Below are 17,354 nucleotides of genomic sequence, written 5' to 3'. Positions count from 1 at the left end.
TTGCCAGGCACCATATGCTTTGAAAAAATGAGTGGATTTTAGACATTAGAAAGTACACCAACTTGCTATTCAAAATATGGGTTTTACAATAACTTTACAATACCGGCTTTTGATGTTTCCATATGGCATCATCCTCTAAATTAGAAAGTTGATGGTCTAAACTGTTTACAAAATATGCTACAGGAATGAAATAAACAAGGACATGTCACAAATCAAGGACGAGTTCTGCATTGCCAATAAATTTGTCAACGGTTAACATTCAAATACATCGAGGTCTTCTGATTGGAATAGAAGATGGAATACTGCTACTTCTCAACCTTGCAAGGTGCTTGAATTGGCAACACAATTTCCAATTTATGGTTGAGTTTGTCAAACTTTGCATGGCCCTTGCTAGAATCCACAATATATCGCCATTTCACCTGAAGAACTTAGCATGGCTTCTCTCTCTCTCTCTCTCTCTCTCTCTCTCTCTCTCTCTCTCTCTCTCTCTCTCACACACACACACACACACACACACACACACACATACACACACAAACACGCTTCCTTCTCTTTACAACCTAGGAATATAATCAGTACAAACAAGAAGTATTTGTGGTATATAAAGCAGAAAAATGATGTTATTGAAAATCTATGGACAACAATCTTGCCTGGAGTTTGTATAGATTAGGAACGTTCAACAGTGCTTGGGAATCGGAAACATCAAGCTCTACTTCACAAGCATTCATCTGCAAAAATATTAGTGCGTATTAGATTCCTCCCAAAAAGTGTAAAAGAATATAAACAGTAAATTCACAAACATTCATCTGCAAAAATATTAGGATATACTAAGTTCCTCTCGTAAAGCGTAAAATAATACAACAGTAAATTCAGAAACATTCATTCGCAAAAATATTAGGGTATTTAAATCCCTCACAAAAAGTGCAAAATAATACAGACAGTGAAAATACTCAGGACACGGCAAAGAGATCCCACTGACATGTGTTGGCCACATCAAATGAGAGTCCAAATGATGGAGTTTCCAAAAGAATAGAAATTATTACGGTCTTTCCATCTGACTTTCCATAAGCTATGACATGCCAACTGACACCCAGCGCAATATACATTAGGTAAACTTAGTCAATAGGTATTCCATTATTTAAAAATTAAAATAGTGCATTTGGTTGTGGAAAAATGGATGCATCTTGAACTCAGGCCCATGTAAGGGCCTACCTACACATCCATCTGCTCCAGTATGGAGAAGTAAGGCATTTAAACACCCTTACAATATAAATGATAAATTCCTTCTCTTATATAGCATCCTAGGATTCTTCATCCCATTTTTCCCCAACATGTAGACAGTTGTTTTATTGATTATAATCAGCAAAAGATATGACGATCGAAAAAAATAATCTCAAACTATTTTAAATAATCACCAAGTCATTGTTAGGTTTTATTTAACAATGATTTTTCTTAATACTTTCGTAGTCAATGGAGCTCTAGGGCCGCTGAGAGAACACAGAATTCTAGCAGTACTGATATGATCAGGATCTCAAGCTTGTGGTTGAATCTCATCATAATAATGACAATACATCCTCTTTGACATACATGATGATGATTCAGTATCAATAACCTCATATTTCATTTTTGGTAGTCCCAAACGACATATGTTGTATTTATATGATATAGTCATGTAGTCATGAGTCATTGAGGGTTTACCGTATGTGTCTTATCTAGATGTGTTATGTATTGCATTTGTAACAGAGTTTTAGGTTTACCCATCCAGGATACCATCTTCACATTGGCCCAAGGTTGTGTGAAGAAAAATTACTGAATAGCAAGATGCATATCACATTCCGATGATTTGATTAGTGATAAACAGATGAATAACATGATTCTTTTATAGTTATATACCACTTCAGGTAGAAACACTCGCAAAAGGATTTCTTTAGGCATCTCCAGCTCTGTTGTTGAATCAATGTTATTGTCCATCCTGTGTTTAATAGATAACGGAAAAGAATGATATATCAGAAAATGTTCAACTAGTAATCCATCAGGATGTTAACTTCTTATGTATGAATACATGGAGAACCGACTGAATATTTTGCCTTGTGACACCAAATTGTGAGAGAGTTTATTAAAACCCAAAATAACACAAAGATATTATAATCAAAAGAAACAAATGTGCATGCAAATTTGGTATATGCACAGTTACAAGACCCCCATTTTTTTTTTGTGACCAGCGTTAACGAACCTAAATTCAAATGGTGAAAAAGGCTCTTATCACTTTTGAGACTGGCCCAGTTTGCCCAGATTCAATCCTCTTTGGCCACAGAATATGGTTGGTGCTCAAACGAAAATTATCCATATCACAAATATTTTGAAAGATGTGATAGAAAACCAATTTAAAAAATGATTAGTTCTTCATAATTTAGTGACTTTAACTATACAAATCTCGTTTACACCAATGATCACGTGTTCGAACATGACAAATTTCTCATTATCTAAAAAAGTTTATTGTTAAAAAGTTCACCACTAACCAAAATCTTCCAAGATCTAAACCATTTCTGTATATGATTTCAAACTTTGGTTCATGGAAGATCTCATCTCCTATGATATCACTTTGGCAATCCTTTTTATTATTATCGACTTTTTTCAGTGCCTTCTTCCTTTCTACACTGCTATCATCGGCACAATGTGTACTACCTGTAGCTAGATATCATGGAGTTTAGCAGAAATATGATGAATTCTTTTTAAATTTTTCAGCATTGGGTTATGTATTGTCAGAAAAGACACATTTCCTGCTCTTCTTCCATTGTCATATTTAAAAATATGAAGACATCATTTTATTATTTTGTAAAACTACCAGCAGCAGGCATGGCTTGTGTGCTAGATGGTATTGTCAGCATTTTGGGAGTTTGGGAAGGCCCCTTGTATTTTAGCTTGGGATAGATGATTTCTGCATGACCCATCATGAAAAGTTTCGTTACTGTCAAAATAGCATATATGGTGTATGGAACTATAAGTTTGTTTATCAAAATGGCAGGCATTAAACGAGGTACGGAACCATGAGTTTGTTTATCCAAATATCAGGAATTAAGAAAAAGGTGTTTCTTGCAGTAGCATGAAGTTTGCTGTACGAAACACCTCTCGTGAGTTGCAGACTATAATTTTTTTCTACTGATTCGATTGCTGTTTCTGAAACAAACTGTTTGAATCGTTTATTTTCTGTGCATCGTTTGCATACTTCTTCGTTGACAACGTAGTCAACACTTGCACACTCATTTCCACCTGCATCATATGTTATAAAACACATTGGGATTTACTCATTTATGGCTGACATGATGCTGGTGATTTCGTGCACCAATCTACTTATTCTCAAACTTGGAATTTCATTAGTTCTCTTTATAAATAAAGTTGATTGCTAATCAAGGTGCGAAAAACTCCATATCAGAAACCTTTGTCCTTATCCTTGTGAATGTGGCTCAAACCATACGGAATATCCCAATCTGCTCCACTGCCATCAGCTCTGGGGTTGCTTTTCGGTGGCTCTATCTTATCAGAATGGCATACATTGATGAAAAACTGCCAATATTAATATTAGGTGCATACATACACACCTCAATCAGAATATAAAGCTTGAAAATGGAATCCAGAAAACAGAACAAGATATTGTCTTCTCCAACAATAAACATTATCTAACCTTGGATCCTGTTTTCTGGTTCCTTGTCTTAAAACAGAATGATGGCTGTGGGGTCAAAAGCTCTTTCCCTTTCATTGAGAATTCACCTGCTTTCGCCCTTTCCTCCATCATCTTGATGTAGCAATCTGCTTCCTGTTAACCCACAAATCGTTCAAGACCAAGTGCATTTTCTTTGTGAAGCGTTACCTATGTAATGCATGTGTAAGTAATGTATGTTCATAGTCAAACCTCTTTATTCATGGGTTCAGATATCTCCTGGGCGTATTCATTGAGAAGCTTCATGAACTGGGGGTCCTTCATGGCCTTGGAGAACCTCTGCACTTCCTGAACACATACAAGAAGAAAGGACATGAAGAAAACAGTCGTCCCTCTCTATCTTCCCTCCATGACAGACTAGAGATTAAAAGAAAAGAAGAAGTAGGAGCGGGTGATCAGCATTAGAAGTGGAGGGTTGCGTTACCTCGCTGGAGAGGTTGAGGTCCCTCAGAGCTTCGTCCGCCATGGCAACAAGCCACAGAGACAGCAGACAGGGCAGGGCCACAGACACACAGACAGTTCTTCTTATGACCCTACGTACGTGTGTACGTGTACGTGTGTGTGGGTCATTTCTTTTCCTGTTCTTGTTACATATATGTACATACATCATATATGTATACGTATATACACGTATACATATACATATACATATACATATACATATACTACTGTATACATACATACATAGAATGTACCTATATGTATATGTGTTTGTGCCTCCCACCCACCACCATGTGCGTTTCAACTATGTATGTAACAACGTTGTATACTGAATCTGAAGATACAGTTTTGTGTGGCCTTTCAGGGCGGGCTTTACTTTCAAAGTAAATGTGAAAAAATGCATGTATTGAGGTTCTAGCAATAACATCCCTGCTATTCTAGTAGCCCATGCCATCACTTACCAAAAGTATTGATTCCTCTATACGTATGTCCTAGAATAGCGTTTGTAGCTTTGTGCTCACTATCTGCTCTTCATCAACCGGATATGCTAACAACAATTGATTCATTAACATTATGACCCACTTGCCATCTTTGGATGCATATTCATCACACCCAAAACAAAAAAATCCATAAAAAATATGCTCCATTGGTATTAAAATTAAAAAAGGCCAGAGGCACTATACAAATAGTATATAATATTTTCCATCTCCACAAGTATATATCATCAAAGAAAGGACAAAATATAAGTGATGGCATTTGGCAAGTTAAGGATAGTTATAATACATGTATACAACTCTCAACCTTTGGCAATAACACCTTTGCTACGACAACCTAGGAGACCACATATAAAGGTGATAGAATTGGGGACCATACTGTCAATCTCCAACATGTGAAAACAAGTTAGTGTTTCATCGAAACATCCATGTTCTATAAGAGAATTTTCTATTTTACGTTTGGTAAATCTGGAACACAGACCTTTCCACTACGGTAGAGCAAACCGTTTGTAATGTGAAAGGTCGCCTTCGAGGGTAGGGTGCTAGTATCGGCATCTAAACCAGATTCGGCTTTCGTCGAGTATTTCGAAAAATAACTATCATCAAGGTATTTCCCTCGAAGGTGATCTAAAAGATCAAATTTTATTTCCGTGAAGCTAAGCATGTTAACTTCTTTAATGCAACTAAGAGCATCCACAACAGTAGTCATAGAACCCTTGCGATACCGTATGGCAAAATCAAAATCTTGCATAAGGTCAGCCCAACGGCCTTTACGACCAACAAGATCTGGCGGGGCACAAAAATACTTCAATGATTGATGGCCTATTGTAACCACAAATTTATTTCCATAGAGATAGTGCCTCCATGTTTTAAGTGCATGTATTACCGCAAACAACTCTTTCTCTTGAACTGAATACCGAGATTGAGCAGCATCAAGCTTCTTACTTTTAGAAGCAATAGGGTGACAACCTTGATAAAGAACAACACCAATAGCATAATCACTAGCATCGGTTTCGATTGAGAAAGGCTTAGAAGGGTCTGGTAATAGAAGAGTGGGAGCTTGACACACATGCTCTTTGAGTGTCTCGAATGATTTGTCAAGTTGTTCATTCCATGCAATTGGTTTGACAGACTTATGTGGATGACCTTTTAAAAGGTCAGTTAATGGCGTAGTCAATTTGGAATAGTTACGAATTGATTTTCGTAAAAATCCAACAAACCCTAAGAATGATCGCAGTTCACGAATATTATGAGGAATGGGCCAAAGTTTAACCCTTTCAATACGAGAAGGTTCAATTTCAACACCATTTTCCGTAATTAAATGACCTAGGTACACAATAGATTTTTGGAAAAAATCATGTCATTTTGAATGTTTTGCATAGAAAGAGTTGTCACGCAACTTTTGCAAAACAAATCAAACATGTTGAACATGATCTTGCAAGGTATGGCTATATATCAAAATATCATCCAAGAAGACAACAACAAAATCACTGAGTTGATATTGGAAAACGTCATTCATCGCTTGTTGGAATGTGGCTGGAGCATTAGTCAACCCGAAAGGCATGACTAAAAACTCATAATAGCCATAGCGTGTACAAAAAGTGGTTTTAGGAATATCATCCTCAGCAATGGGAATCTGATGATAACCTGTCTGTACGTCAATATTTGTAAAATATCAGGCCCCATGCAAACGATCAATCAAATCATCGGCACGAGGTAACAGATATGCATTTTTAATTGTCATTTTATTCAAACGACGATAATTGATACACATTTGCCATGAACCTTCCTTCTTCTTAACTAATAGAACTAGCGTACCCCAAGGTGATTTACTATACCTAATGTGGCCCATACTCAAGTATTCCTTAAGTTGTTTAGCGATCTCATCCTCTTCTAATCGACTAAGTCCGTAAGGTGGAATGATCATAGGAGCAACACCGGGAATGAGTTCAATTTGATGGTCCACATTACGTTTTGGTGGTAAAGTAAGTGGCAATTCGTTAGGAAACACGTCTTGAAAATAGTCTAAAATAGAGTCGAGTAATCGTTGTTCATAATGTGGTAATTGTTCATAAGTGTAACTTCCTCGAAGGTGATCTAAAAGATCAGATTTTATTTCCGTGAAGCTAAGCATGTTAACTTCTTTAATGCGACTAAGAGCATCCGCAACAGTATTCATAGAACCTTTGCGATACCGTATGGCAAAATCAAAATCTTGCATAAGGTCAGCCCAACAACCTTTACGACCAACAAGAACTGGTTGGTCACAAAAATACTTCAATGATTGATGGTCTGTTGTAACCACAAATTTATTTCCATAGAGATCATGCCTCCATGTTTTAAGTGCATGTATTACCGCAAACAACTCTTTCTCTTAAACCAAATACCGAGATTGAGCAGCATCAAGCTTCTTACTTTCAAAAGCAATAGGGTGACCGCCTTGATAAAGAACGACACTTATAGCATAATCACTAGCATTAGTTTCGATTGAGAAAGGCTTAGAAGGGTCCGATAATAGAAGAGTGGGAGCTTGACACACATCCTCTTCTAATCGACTAAGTTCGTAAGGTGGAATGCTCACAGGAGCAGCACTAGGAATGAGTTCAATTTGATGGTCCACATTACGTTTTGGTGGTAAAGTAAGTGGCAATTCATTAGGAAACACGTCTTGAAAATCGTCTAAAATAGAGTCGAGTAAGCTTTGTTCATAATGCGGTAATTGTTTGGCGTCAATATTAAAATAATAAAATTGAAGCGCAAGATCAATTACACATGAATAAATTAATGAACTAGAATACTCATTTAAAGATTTAGAAGCCATAAGTGAACGAGAAGGAAGTTTGGAACATTGAATAAAATGTTTACAATTATTAAGTTCAAATTTGATTGAGTTTGAGTGATTAACCCAATCAATGGACAAATAAGGGTTTTTTATTAAAAAACCAAGGGTATCCTAAAATGACATCTGCGGATTGTGGTTTCATAACATGAAAGTCAAGCTTCTCCAAATAGGTATCTATTTGAATTGGCAGTTGACAAACAATGCCACTGATGTATTGAACACTTCCCTTTGCCATGTGAACTTGATAGATATGATCGCTTGCGTTTATGTGGAGTTCCATTTGCTACACAAGGTGATCATTAAGAAAATTGTGAGAACTACCAAAATCAAACAAGAAATGTGCTTGTGTTCAATTGATATACCTGACTGCTTGGAGTAAATCCTTAGGTCCAAGTAAATGTGAAGGAAAAGTGCATTCACATGAACTTAAGTGGTTGGTATAAACTTCAACAACATCAAAAGACTCACCTGTGTGACTCGTAGATTTTTCTTGAGGAGGGGTGTTCATTGACTTCCTCTCAAGACGACGACATGTGTCCTTTGTGTGGCTCCACTTCTTGCAATATGCACAAAAGACATTAGGTTTCTTGGAGTCGCGGTCAAGAGTGTCATTGGATTGCTTACGTTTGCCAATGAACTTGACATTCGGAGTTTTGGCGAACTCAGGTTTATTGTGGTCTTTCTTGGAAGTCCTATGGTACCGAAGTACAATGTTGACAGCTTCCTCAAAAGTTGTGGGGTCCTTGTCATGGACAATCCAATAGTAATCCTCCATAGGAATACCATTCAAAAAGCAAGCAACAAACCATTTCTCACCCATAAGTCCCGATTTTTGGATTTGGGTCCGAGCATGATGCACATAATCCTCAAGAGAGGTAAATGGCTTACTCGACAACGTGAGCAAGTGTTGTGCTTGTTCAGTTTGAGAAGGTGGCTACAAAAACAGTTTCTTAAAAACATCAACGAAACCTTCCCAAGTTGTGGGTAAGTTATTTGCAGTCCTTAGGCCACACCACCAAGCAGCAGCTCGGCCACCTAAGTCATGATCGACGTAACCAATTTTTTACAGCATCGGGCTTGGGGTGGAGCTCAAAGTGAGACTCCCAACGACTAAGCCAAGTGTTAATGGCCTCCTCGGTTCTTTCTTTCTTATCTCCCTTGAATGGCGTTACTACGAAAAAAGGCTCACCTTCTTTCTTGGACTCAATAGTCAATTCTTGGAATTTCTTTTCCAATGCCATATTGGCCTGCCTCATTTCGGCCAATTGATTCAAGGTAGTAGTGAGCAATTGCTCAATAGTGATCTCAACTTGTGTGCGAGATGTGGATTGGAGTTGAGAGGTCTCGGTCGGAGAGATTGCTCCAACAACGTTCAAAACTTGTTCCATGATGCAAGCTGTGGGTATGCAATATAAATAAGGAGGTTCAGAAAATACACAAGCAAAATGAATGCTTGAAATTTTTATTGTAAGAACTTTACCAAGAAAGCATCTCACGTCTTTACCCCTCTAGACATATGAGATGTGATTCGAGATTCGATAACTAGGGTAACACTATGGTGTTTTAAAAACCATGGGGGCAAACATAGCTAATATGTCTTTCTCGGATCTCTATCTTGAGTAATCATGGCGGCTCCCCAAGGCTCGACCATGGTTCTAACATCAATGTAGTTTCCTAGTTAGCCTTATATTAGAATGCAAACCCAACATGTATTGATATGGACGAGAAAGTGTATTACGTGAAAAAACAAGTGCACTCGCAAGTAATATTCTAGTCTTGCGAGTAACAAGCAAATGTTATGAAAAAAACGATAAAATAAGGCACTACCCATTAGAGGCAAGTAGTGACGAAAACAAGGTAAAAAAACCCATATCTTACCTACTAAAAAAAATGTCACAATAAATGGATGGTGCGAGGTATGCACATATACATCCCAATATGGTGGTTGTAATTTGCACAATTGTGACATAAGCCACAAATTGATACAAGTGGCGGTGGTGTTGTGCGCAAAGATGTAGAACTCAAATCTATGAGTAAAACATCGATAGGGGAACTCACGTGGTTTTACTCGAGTTCTAAGACTCGATAATATGAGTTAAACCTAGATGAGCCGTTGGAAAAAATCGTTCAAAAAACAGCATGATGCCCACTCAATATTAAAAAATAGTCTACATGAATCGTTACACCATTAAACGTACGTAAATAGTGTAGATGAACTTAAAATAAGGGCAAGAAAGAGAGTTAATTGTGGGTGGGTAAATGACAATTACTAGAAAATCATACAAAAGTGAAACAAAAATTTGTGTAATTTGAAATTAATTAGAATAATAATCAATTAGGTGTATGAATCATTAAGCATGCCTTAAGGTATGAAACCCTAAGGTAGTCGACATGCACCTCCTCAAGACCACCACATCTCCCTAGAATCGGCTAATTGATGGCTCAATAAAGAGTAAAGTGGCATAGGTAAGCAACATATACCTCGTTAAGGCCACAACATCCCATAGAATCAACCAAGTGATGGCTCAATAGAGAGTAGAGTGGCATAGGTAGGCGACATACACCTCGTCAAGACCACAACATCCCATAGAATCAGCCAAGTGATGACTCAATAAATGGAAGAGTGGCATACTCAACATCATATGCAAAAGGGCCATGAGGTGAGCGTGTGCAATTAGGGCAAACACGCTCGACCCGATGCACAAGAATAATTATTATCGTAAGAGAGGGGAGAGTGGGAGATACATTGCAATATGCAAAAGGGCCATGAGTTGAGTGTGTACGATTAGTGCAAACACGCTCGACCCGATGCATAAGTAGATTAACATCGTATGATGGTAGAAAGAAGAAAGAAAGAAAAAGAAAACGTAATACCACTTCCCTATGACCAAGAAGAAAGCATCATAGAAAAGAAAAGAGAGATTGAGAAAGAAGAATACCGGGTTAAGAATGTTGTTTTGATCCTATGAAGAGCATGACGGGCCTTGTTAGATCCCCATCGCTCACACGCAAAAAACATCAAAACAACAAAAAAAATTGTTAGTAAATGCTCTGATACCACTGTTAAGAGTCTATTACTAATCAATAGACCAAACTAAAGTAAAAGAAGGAAAATAGAATGGATAGAAGAACCTGTTCCACCCGACCACCCTCGAGCTATGATCTAGACATAGCCAACCTACCACCGACGTCCCATATCGCCGGATATTAGGATGACTAATACCTTGGAAGAGATAAACACGATCGTCGAGACAAAAGCCTAACCCGCACCGCCGGTGTCTAAGACTGCAACCTTCCGACGTAATGTGATTATGAGGGTAGCTAAGCCTCATATTTATACCTTTTCTTAGGCCCCTTGAATAGATGTGCTTTTCTAAAAGGCCCTCCATTGGTTGTCCAAATCATGATAGTGCATGCACCTATCATTCCTTCTATCCAATCATTAGTCCCCTTTTTAACATTAGTGAACATACCCTTCACTAATGTAAATATTGGTGACCTACCCTCACCAATGTTATGTGTACATAACACTAACACTAATGGAGTGAGAGTCATTGATTTATGGGGTCCATTTAGTTTCTCACGTTGTGACGTTGGTTAAGAACTTCCCCTACGAAGTCATCTAGCATTTCATATGGTAGAGCCCAAAACTTTCTCGTTTGACAAATTCTTTCATCAAGAAATTAGTGGTCCTTTTCATTTGAAAAATTCTTTTCTTGTCTCGCTATAAAAATAGGAAATTGACGGTCAATCTTTTTATTCCTTGACGGTTGACTTTAAGGAATCTTTAAATTCCTTTCCTTTTGCCCAAACTTTGAGATCTTCTTCTTAGCTTCCCTTCTTAATACATATTTGGGAGGATGCTACCTTGCGAGAGAGAGAGAGAGAGAGAGAGAGAGAGAGAGAGAGAATTGACTATCTTTAAGCTATCTATCTATGTATACAATGATATACACATATACATATGTTAACGTTATGTTAATGGTATGGTATGATATGGTATGGTATGTAATATCCTCCGCCGATTGAATTGACTTTCGGACACAACACAACACAACACAACACTACAGAATGTGATGACGACCCAGTCACTCAATTCCCCCCTCTTCCTTTTCCTTCCATTCCTTCCAAGTTCCTACTACTACATACAGACCATACAGAAATAGAGAGAGAGAGAGAGAGAGAGAGAGAGAGAGAGAGAGAGACATACATACATACATACAGACAGAGAGAGTCCAGACAGACAGACATACACACACAAATTCAGTGTTCATCATCAGAAGACAGAAGAAGAAAGAAGAAAGAAAGAGGAGGAGCAAGGTAAGGTAGGTGAAGGCAACACTTTGGCTTTTTTACAAATTTCCATCCCATGCGTTCCTGTTCCTTCTCTGTCCGATTCTTCTTATCTGTTCTGAATCCACCCCTCCCCTCCTGTCCTTTGATCTCTCTTTAAATTTGTACACATTTTCCTTTGCTTCCTACGTTTTTTTGCTCATCTTATATATAATATCTACTTTAGCCTATTAGATACCCTTATTCTTCTGCAGCCGACAGTCCTTTTCTTGTCAATCTCTACAGGAGCATGGACGTGGACAATGCTCCAATCATGCAGAAGCTATGCCATCTCTTTCAGGATATAACTATGATTTCAGAGAACGCAATATACTATAAACCAAATGTTCAATGTTGGGTCGAGTGTATGAAGGTTGTGAGTACCCTGTTTGAAGAGCTTCAAGAAACCAGTGGGCCCCTAAATGATGATGAGGTGTCCCATCTTCACACACTAGAGGCCGTGTGCTTGAAAATGAAAGAACTTCTGGAGAAATGTGCGGGAAAGACTAGCAAATCCTTGCCGGTAAGTTCTAGAGAAATTGTAACTCTTGTCTACTTTTTCCCATAATCATTTGTTTTTCTTCTTAATAATATGTATGATTCCTCTACATCCATGGCATGTCTCTTACATTTGAGCCTTTCATATGCATCCTGGATGATAAGGGGATAATAAGGTTTAGAGAATTGACAAAGCAGCTTGGCAGTGCTCTTGCTTTGTTTTGGAGGAAAAATAAAGTAGTGTGCGTTTTCCTTGAGGTTGCCATTCAGGCATGAGGAAAGCAGGGTTAATTAGTTCTCAGGAAATTGTCTAAGAGCACGATAACTAGAGTTTATCAGTTAGTGTGCTTTGATTTGGCTAGTGATGATGTTTGAAGAAAGAGATATGACGAAATGAAGATGGAAACGTTGTGCCAATAATTAATATGGCAGATCATCTGTGTGACTGGTGATTTGTAGACTAAGTCGTTCGAAAATTTATGGGCTGGATACCACGCATTTATGAAGACATGTGTAAATTGTGCCATAATGTTATATGTTGGTTCTTTTTTTATTATCTCCGCTCTGAGGGAATCTGAGATTAGGCACCTGTTCGGATTCTCTTACAACCTCTGAAATAGAAACGAGATGGGAAAAATCTTCCATTCCATATCCGTCAATCTAAACTGTGAAAAGATGGATGTATCGTGCTCATAGTTTGGGTTGACCCTAATGGCTAACCCAGCCCAGTGCATTAGCTCCTCAACCCATGACGTTATTGACTACAGTTGTATAAGATCTGTTTTCCCCTCAATTCATTTATATGCTCAATCTGGATCACCAGTCCTCTGGACTCCCGCTTTATCTTTTTCTTCAGCAAACTCCTGCATTATCCAGTGGCCTAAATTGTTGCATAATCCACTTCTTCTGCATGTTGGTTCTCTGCCACATCGATGCTCTGCTATAACTTCTTTATTTGGCCCTAGAGCTTCTGTAAGGACGTCCACTTCACTGATGGAAATGCTTCAACTTCACCATCTCACCTGCAATGAGCTCTCAACATGCCTGATCTCCCCATGGAACATGGCATTCTTTGCGGAAGCAATGCAACATTGGTTGTCGCGTCTATCTAGGTTTGGCATTGGAATCCGCTATTTTAATTGCTTTTTAGCTGTAACATTGCTTCACATCCAACATAGATCACCGCCTTATGCTTTGCTTCCACTCAGGAGCAATGAGACACTAAGTTGTCCAACAAATTACCCCAAATATTACAGAGAAACAATGTCCATAAGTAGAACTTCTGTTCTTTGGGCGACCAATGCATTCCGAATAACAATATCTGACTAACTTGGCCAAACTTGATGCCTTGAATACTTCATGTAACTTAGATTATCCTGGCTTTCCATTTAATCTTTTTCGGATCCGCTTTGAACTTTGCCAACCCCCTATAAAAATTGCAATGATTAAATAATGTCATGAAAGCAAACAAACATAACTCCTCCCAGTGACTGAAACTGGGGTACCTAGTATGTTTTTTCTCCAGACTCTGACTTTAAGCTATTTCAGTGGTAACTAGGTTGTCTCGTCGTGCAATGTTTAGTTGCTTAATCTAGTATTGTGCTTATGTTCTCAGGTGCTTCTGAAACAAAGGATTTTGAAGGCGTTTGCAGAACTATCGATGGATTTGCAATCCGGCCTAAGATTATTTCCACTGAGAACACTGCAACTGTCAGATCATATACAAGAGCAAGTACATAAGCATGCATATCTTAACTGAGAGAAATGTTCTGAGATGTCAGCATTTTAGCCCTTTTATGTTCTTATACCAACATAGTTTAATTCTGTGCCTTGTCTTTTTGGCTTCCAGGTTGTGTTATGTTCAAATCAACTTGAGACTCATAATTTTCATATGGATTCTCTAGAGGAAAGACTTCATGAAGAGATTGCAAATGCTTTGATGGAGATTAAGAAAGGCGTAAAGCTGAGCCACAGTATGCTTGTAGATATTGGGGAAAAACTCGATTTGACGTGCAATCAAGAGATTCTGAGAGAAGCATGCTTACTCGAGAAGGAAAGGAATAAAGCTCACTTGAATAAAGAGAAAGTGGATGAAGAATTTATAAATCTATTGATTATTTTAATGACGCAGATGGCAGACGATTTGGCAGAACAGAAGCAATTATTAGAGCATGAGCATAAGATCTCAATTCCTACAGATTTTCGGTGTCCTCTGTCGTTGGAACTGATGAAAGATCCAGTAATTGTTGCATCTGGGCAGACGTACGAAAGAGTAAACATACAGCAGTGGTTTGACCAAGGGAATACTAGCTGTCCAAAGAGCAGGAAACAGCTGGCTCATATGAATCTTATTCCCAATTATAATGTTAAGTTTTTGATCGCCAACTGGTCTGAATCAAATGGCATGTCTCTTCCTGTCGCTGAAAAGCCGACCAATGGCACTGTGAACCATATAGTGAGCGAAGAGCCATCCCCGGATGCATTAAGGCCACATGGGGGGAATTCCTCTGAATCTCAGATTACGCTGGATGATGATCCTCGTACTAGGGAAGATGGAAGTTTTAGTGTGATAGAGGCTATGGGGAATTCAAGTATTCATGCTCTAAATGCATGCAATGGATCAAGCATTGACGATAGCATTGGAGCATTGAGTTTGCAAAAAGATTTCTCTGGCGATAGATATCTTGCATCTTCAAGTATTGCAGCATACAATGAGGAGCGTAGATCAAATGTAATTTCAGATAATCGTGGCTCTGGCTCGAGTAACAGAAGCACACAAAATAATTACTCAGCTGTGCAGAGAATTGGTCCAGTAGAACCAAATTTATCGGGAGATGATGAAGACATATTCCAACTACAGGTGCAAGCCCTGCTGAAGGATCTTCAATCACCTTCCGCAGATGCCCAGAGTATTGCTGTTAAAGACCTAAGGCTCCTTACCAGGCATAACACACAAAACAGAATTATTATTGCTAAATGTGGAGCCATTCGACCTTTGGTCTCTTTGTTGCATTCGGCTGATCCTGAAATACAAGAGAATGCCGTGACAGCTTTGCTGAACTTGTCAATTAATGACAATAATAAGTCTGAGATTTCCACAGCCAATCCAATTGATTCTCTAGCTCATGTCCTCACTGTGGGTACCCCGGCTGCCAAAGAGAACGCAGCTGCAACATTATTTAGTTTATCTCTTATGGATAATGAGAACAAAGCCGCGATTGGTCAGTCTGCTGCAATTCCACTGCTAATTGATCTTCTTATCAATGGTTCACCACGAGGCAAGAAGGATGCAGTCCAAGCTTTATATTATCTCTCAACAGAGCCCAGGAACAAGTTGAAGATCGTGAGGTCGAATGCAGTGAAGCCACTAGTTGCACTCATGTCTGATCCTGCTGCCGGATTGGTGGACAAAGCAGTTGCAGTCATCCACAATCTTGCTCATATTCCGGAGGGAGTGGCATCCATTGGTGAAGTTCATGGTGGGATATCAGGCTTGGTAGAGGTGGTTGAGACGGGGTCACAACGGGGCAAAGAGAATGCCACAGCAGCTCTCTTACTTTTATGTTCGCATAATATAAAGTTCCGAATATCTGTTCTGCAAGAAGGGGCAATTCCACCTCTTGCTGCCTTGGCAAGATCGGGAACAAATAGGGCAAAGGAAAAGGTAATGTTTTTTTGGTCCCGTTTCTCTCACTTTTGCTGTTAGTCAGGTGATCAGATATCACAAAACCAAAACATTAGATGTAAGGTGCTGACTGCCTCTTATTCGCCTATGTATGGTGAATCAGCAGGAATTAACGATGAAATGAATATTGAAACGTGGGGCTCTCAAGACAATGGAATGCCCCCAGAGAGGAAGTGCTAGCAAGGGGTCAATGACAGAATGATCCCGTGAATATTCGTATGTACGACTAGAAACAAGTATAATCCAACCTAATGCTGGGTTTAACCGTAAGGAGTCATAAGGCCAAAGATCTGATCTTGGCCCAAGAAAAATATCCCTGAGCTGTTGCCCATGGACGGTCAGTTCATATAGATTATTACCACCTTCTGTGTCACAGCTATGGTCTGGATGTGTTTATATCATAGTCATGCCCCAGATTCACACTTACCAACTCAACTCACAGGCCATGCCATGTGGAAATGATTGGGGTTCTTTTGGCAAGTATTTTTCGAATTAATTTTGATTACAGTTCCATGAGTGTGGCGAGCTCTTTCATTCCATGAAACCTTTCCAGTCCAAACTGCTTTCATCTGTCAATCAATGACCTTATGGCCTTTGTATGATTCTGGCATTGTGTGTATGCTTATGTAACATTTAATTTAGCTCTAAGGATTTTCGTACTATAGCGAGTTTTTCTAAATGATATTTACCATCTGCAGGCAAAAAATCTCTTACGGCTCTTAAGAGATCAAAGGCAAACCAAGCAAGAGGCTGACATGCATCGAGATCATCACTGACATTGAGTTCCTTTGGTTCTATTTCTGCGTCTGGTTTAAATTGTTGATGGAGACCATTGATTTGCTACCATACACAAGGATTGAACTTCCTACATAAAATTAAAATGGGATTTATGATGCAGCGGCAAAGTCAATTGGTACTTCTGAGGTGGGATCTTCAGGTTGACTGGTTCTCAAGGGTTGCCTAGTAATGCTTGGTTTTTGCATTTGCGTGTCTATATATAACGAAATTGTTGTAACAATTTTTATTTAACGTGAAAATTTCTATCACTGACTACACAAACCCTTATTATTGCTCCATTTTTCCTATGGTCAGTCAATGCACCATATAGTTGAGATTTGGAAAGCTCTTTATGTTCTCCATCAGCACTTGTGAGAGTTTTAACTTTTTTATATATTGGTAAGTTTGAAACAGATCCCAACTCTTAATATTCAGAGATGTTTAGATGACTCTTAGAGAATTTGCCTTAATGCACCGGGTGTGATGGATGGCACCAATTATTGGGAGTTTGATTTGGCCACTATAGGGCCACATTCTAGCCCGCCATACTTCTTAAAAAGGGTGAGG

At 38.7% G+C, this 17,354-nt stretch overlaps 2 protein-coding genes across 3 annotated transcripts; one reads left to right on the top strand and one right to left on the bottom strand.

The window, feature by feature from the left end:
- Window positions 1-45: 45 nt before the first annotated feature.
- Window positions 46-4,242, bottom strand: LOC147850638 (uncharacterized). 2 transcript variants are annotated; one of them, XM_087336869.1, is made up of 10 exons: window positions 4,143-4,242; window positions 3,911-4,006; window positions 3,683-3,814; window positions 3,438-3,564; window positions 3,127-3,270; window positions 2,846-2,938; window positions 2,520-2,691; window positions 1,894-1,972; window positions 651-728; window positions 46-419 (listed from the first exon to the last, which is right to left on the bottom strand). In XM_087336869.1, exons 1-10 carry the CDS (start codon window positions 4,182-4,184, stop codon window positions 306-308), a joined length of 1,077 nt encoding a protein of 358 aa, XP_087192995.1. In that variant the 5' UTR covers window positions 4,185-4,242; the 3' UTR covers window positions 46-305. The 2 variants fall into 2 exon arrangements, with proteins under 2 accessions (XP_087192995.1, XP_087192996.1); XM_087336870.1 differs by having other exon boundaries at window positions 2,520-2,685.
- A 7,466-nt stretch (window positions 4,243-11,708) lies between these two features.
- LOC147850637 (U-box domain-containing protein 2-like) lies at window positions 11,709-17,056 on the top strand. The gene is made up of 5 exons (XM_087336332.1): window positions 11,709-11,815; window positions 12,074-12,350; window positions 13,941-14,057; window positions 14,175-15,989; window positions 16,709-17,056. Exons 2-5 carry the CDS (start codon window positions 12,078-12,080, stop codon window positions 16,784-16,786), a joined length of 2,283 nt encoding a protein of 760 aa, XP_087192458.1. The 5' UTR covers window positions 11,709-11,815; window positions 12,074-12,077; the 3' UTR covers window positions 16,787-17,056.
- The last annotated feature ends 298 nt before the right edge of the window (window positions 17,057-17,354 follow it).

The sequence above is a fragment of the Azolla caroliniana genome, unplaced genomic scaffold (genome assembly GCF_043228905.1).
Source record: "Azolla caroliniana isolate FFs.n. ecotype wild unplaced genomic scaffold, voAzoCaro1.0.p SCAF_21, whole genome shotgun sequence".
NCBI lineage: Eukaryota > Viridiplantae > Streptophyta > Polypodiopsida > Salviniales > Salviniaceae > Azolla > Azolla caroliniana.
Note: the sequence above shows the minus strand (reverse complement) of the source record. Positions and strands in the feature narration are given on the sequence as shown.